At 45.2% G+C, this 3,929-nt stretch overlaps 1 protein-coding gene across 1 annotated transcript; it reads right to left on the reverse strand.

Moving 5' to 3' along the window:
• Positions 1 to 1,703: 1,703 nt before the first annotated feature.
• On the reverse strand, positions 1,704 to 3,408 carry htr1aa (5-hydroxytryptamine (serotonin) receptor 1A a). The gene has a single exon (XM_078249745.1). It carries the CDS (start codon positions 3,325 to 3,327, stop codon positions 2,041 to 2,043), a length of 1,287 nt encoding a protein of 428 aa, XP_078105871.1. The 5' UTR covers positions 3,328 to 3,408; the 3' UTR covers positions 1,704 to 2,040.
• Between the last annotated feature and the right edge of the window lie 521 nt (positions 3,409 to 3,929).

Consider the following 3,929-nt stretch of genomic DNA (forward strand, 5'->3'; position numbering starts at 1 on the left):
ATGCATTTAGGTTAGGTTTTTGTAACTAAAATCAGCTGGTTGTGGTTATGGATGCCTAATCTAGTTTAGTATTAATATTTGGTAAGAAAATTATGTACTTTTTAATGTCAATATAAGTGCATATTGGGGCTGGCCACTGCCAACGGTTATTTTCAGTATCGATTAAGCTGCTGTTTTTTGTCGACTAAGTATTTTGTAAAAAAACAAACAGTGAAATTCAATTTTAAATATCTGGGTTTTTTTTACCTGATCAACAGTCCCAAAAACAAAAGATATTTTGTTGAAAGGGAAGTTTGGGGTCCCCTGCTGGAGCTGCTACCCCCGCGACCCGACCCCGGATAAGCGGATGAAGATGGATGGATGATGAAAATGACAAATGACTATGTGACAGAGAAATGCATCAAATCCTCACTTTTGAGAAGCTGGAACAATATGTTGATTGATTATCAAGAGTTGCAGAATAACCTTTCTGGCAAATGAATTAACAACATTTCAACTCTAGTGCAGTGTTACTGTGCTCCTGAGACCTCAGCATCACTGCTGTACTGTTTTCTGTAGTATACATGCACGGGTGTCATCTCTAAATTGCCACAATGTACATTACTTTCTGGTCCATGCTCACCCAGTCTGCCGACCACCTTGTCTGGACCATGATGCCTTGGGCTTGATGCGTTGCCAAGACAACAAGCCAAATAGCCACCCATCTTGTGAAGCGTGTAGGCCTCATTGGGACTTCTTCCTGAAAGTTGTTTTCCTCCTTCCTCTTTTAACGTCTGACAGTCTTTATCTTTGTATCTACTGTGTGGATAAGTGGATTTGTGTCTGGGATTTGCTTGATTGAAGAGCGCAGTTATAGCAGTGATGTTTTCTGCAACTCTTTCTGTTATGTCGTCTATATCTCTGAGCAACCCTTTACATTATGTGGTGATATAAGTGCATGTACTAAATTTAGCACTGCTTTTCTTGATGCTAATGATGTAACGAGCTGTCTTCTTAAACACTCAATGCACTGGATAGGAAATGGTACTGTATAATCTAATATAGAAGAACATGTTTAATGCTCCCCCTCGACACACACACACACACACACACACACACACACACACACACGCACACACACACACACACACACACACACACACACACACACACACACACACACACACACACACACACACACACACAGCACAATCTGAAATAGAGAGATGGGATTGGGGAGCTCTGGAATAAGAAGAGAGAGAGGGGGAGACTGAGAACATGTATGAGAAATGTAATACCAGCCTCCTTTTTTTGAAAAATAAATAAATAATTGCCCAGCTCTTTTTGCTTTCGACTTTGAGATGGATTTGATGGATAGGCGGTGGGGTTTTTTAGATACCCATTTGCTGTAAGTAAATAAACACACCGTGCACTGATAACCTGATCACCCCCATCATCACCAGTGTTGTCTGTCAAAGCAAATTAATAAGTGCTCACTGCTTTCTTTGCGCAACATCAGTCAATGATTCATTTGTTACATATATGAAGATGTATGATGAGACAGGTCCCAAGTGAAACTGTGATTGTTCATAATAGCCCTTATCTCTCCTTGGTTCATTACTTTTTTATTTTATTTTCTAAACATAAATTGACCCATATTTCTTAATAATAATCTTTGATTGCTTTTATTGTTTCAGTGCTACAAAGCTCTTGATGTAGGACGGAAACCCCGCGTTTATCTCATGATAAAATGTATGGAATCAGCATATGACACGTGTTGCATGGCAATACAACAATGGCTGCCGTCGCATATAGGATATATACTGTAGCTACAACACTGAATAAACATGAGCTTGTACATTAAGAGTGAAAGTTCCTGTCTCATTTCATCGGCCAGTGACCCCGCGGGTTTTCTTTCTACACGGTCCTCGAACACACACCGAAAAGAGACTGTCCCTGAATGAAAGTCTGTATTATTTCCCCCATACTGTCAGTGAACATTTCCTGCTGTCAGTTAATTTACTCCACATTTAAGTAGACAAATGTTTTCACTGTGTGTGGTTACAGTCTGTGGAATTTGCATCTTATGATCTTCTTGAAAGCACTTTGGAAGTCTTTGTTGAAGTAGGCATATATGATGGGGTTGAGGAGAGAGTTGGAGTAGCCCAGCCAGTTTATGACTGCACCCAGCCAGTCAGGCATGTAGCAGCTCTCTGCACAGAAAGGCAGCACAAGTGCGACGATGAAAAAGGGCAGCCAGCAGAAGATGAAAGTTCCCATGATGATCCCCAGTGTTTTCACCGTTTTACGTTCCCTGGCCAGCGCGATCTTTCTCTTCGCCCCCGAGGTCTTTTCATTCATGTTTTCAAAGCCCTGCGAGGAGGACTGAGGGGTGTTGGGCAACGGCAGGTGCGTCTTTGAGTTGCTGATAACTTCTATGATCTCAAGTGACTCACCCTCCTCTCCGTGCTTCACCGCGCCGTTTACGCACGGAGAGCTGTGTTTGGACTCGTCGCTGCGCTTCCAGCCTTTGCCCTCGGCCTCCCCGTTGGTTTTCTTATGGAAGATGGCCGGAGACACAGTCAAGCACTTTTCTGACACTTTTTCTTTTTCGGTTTTCTTGACTGTTTTTCGAATCCGAAACCGTGCAGCCTTGAATATTCGGCCGTACAGGACCAACATGAGGATGAGAGGGATGTAAAATGCCCCAAATGTGGAGTAGATGGTGTAGCCCGGGTCCTGGCTGATGATGCAGGCGTCGGGGTTCGCCCTGTCTTCCGCGCTTCTCCAGCCTAACATAGGCGGAATAGAGATGGAGAAACCAATTAGCCAAGTCACGCTTATCAAGATCGCAGCTCGCCTTGGTGTCCGTTTATTTACATAGTCAATTGGGTCTGTTATGGCCCAGTACCTGTCCAGGGCAATGGCGCACAGATGCAGGATGGATGATGTGCAACACAGTACATCTAGTGAAATGAATATGTCACAGATCTCCTGCCCCAGAGTCCACTTGTTCAAAACCTGATAGAGGGCCGCCATTGGCAGAACCAGTACCGATACCATAAGGTCTGTCACGGCCAGGGATCCAATCAGATAGTTAGCCACATTCTGGAGAGATCTCTCCAGGGCGATGGCTGCCACGACGCACGCATTGCCAAATATGGAGGCGAGGATAAGGGCCCCCAAGAGCAGAGAGGTGATAATCTGGTAACTCAGCTTCACATCTGGAAGAGACCCAGACCCCGTGCCATTCTCACCCACGTCCCAGTCGGCAACCATGTCCACCCCATCAGGGTAACCGCTGGTCGCGTTGCTGTTGTTGTTGCTGCTTGTTGTTATAAAATCCATAATGCGACCACACTCAGAGCGCGACCTTCTCAGAACAGTGAGGGACACGCAACTGGAAAGATAAGCAGGACACAGTCAGCCCCTCAGACTGCTGCCACTGTGCGTTTTACCTGGGTCCATCGGAGTTACCGCGTTCGTGCCGTGGCTCTCAGGACGCATGACGCAGACGTGTGTGAGGGGTGTGCGTGTGCGTGTGCGCGCGTGTGCGTGTGTGTGTGTGTGTGTGTGTGTGTGTGTGTGTGTGTGTGTGTGTGTGTGTGTGTGTGTGTGTTATAGCCTGTGAGTGTTAACAGACGGGTGCGCTCCCTGGTACTGCAAACCCTCTGAGCTTGGTGACGCCGTGAATTCATTTATACCAGCAGATTTGGGTACGTCAGACCGTGTGGAGGTCGCCCTGGAGTTTTGTGCCTCTGCTTTTCTTGTTGCTCCGTTTTTCACTGCAGAAAGCCGATGAGGGCGCAGAGCTCTCCTCTTCTTAACTCTCACCTTTATTTTACTCTTTGGACTCGCTTAATGTAACAAATTGTGGATTTTTTTTTTTTTGTTTACATCTCAAATGGTGTCAGTCAGGACTACTACTTATTAACTGAGTTATTACAAAA

Source organism: Sander vitreus, chromosome 5, assembly GCF_031162955.1.
Source record: "Sander vitreus isolate 19-12246 chromosome 5, sanVit1, whole genome shotgun sequence".
In the NCBI taxonomy this organism is placed as follows: Eukaryota; Metazoa; Chordata; class Actinopteri; order Perciformes; family Percidae; genus Sander; species Sander vitreus.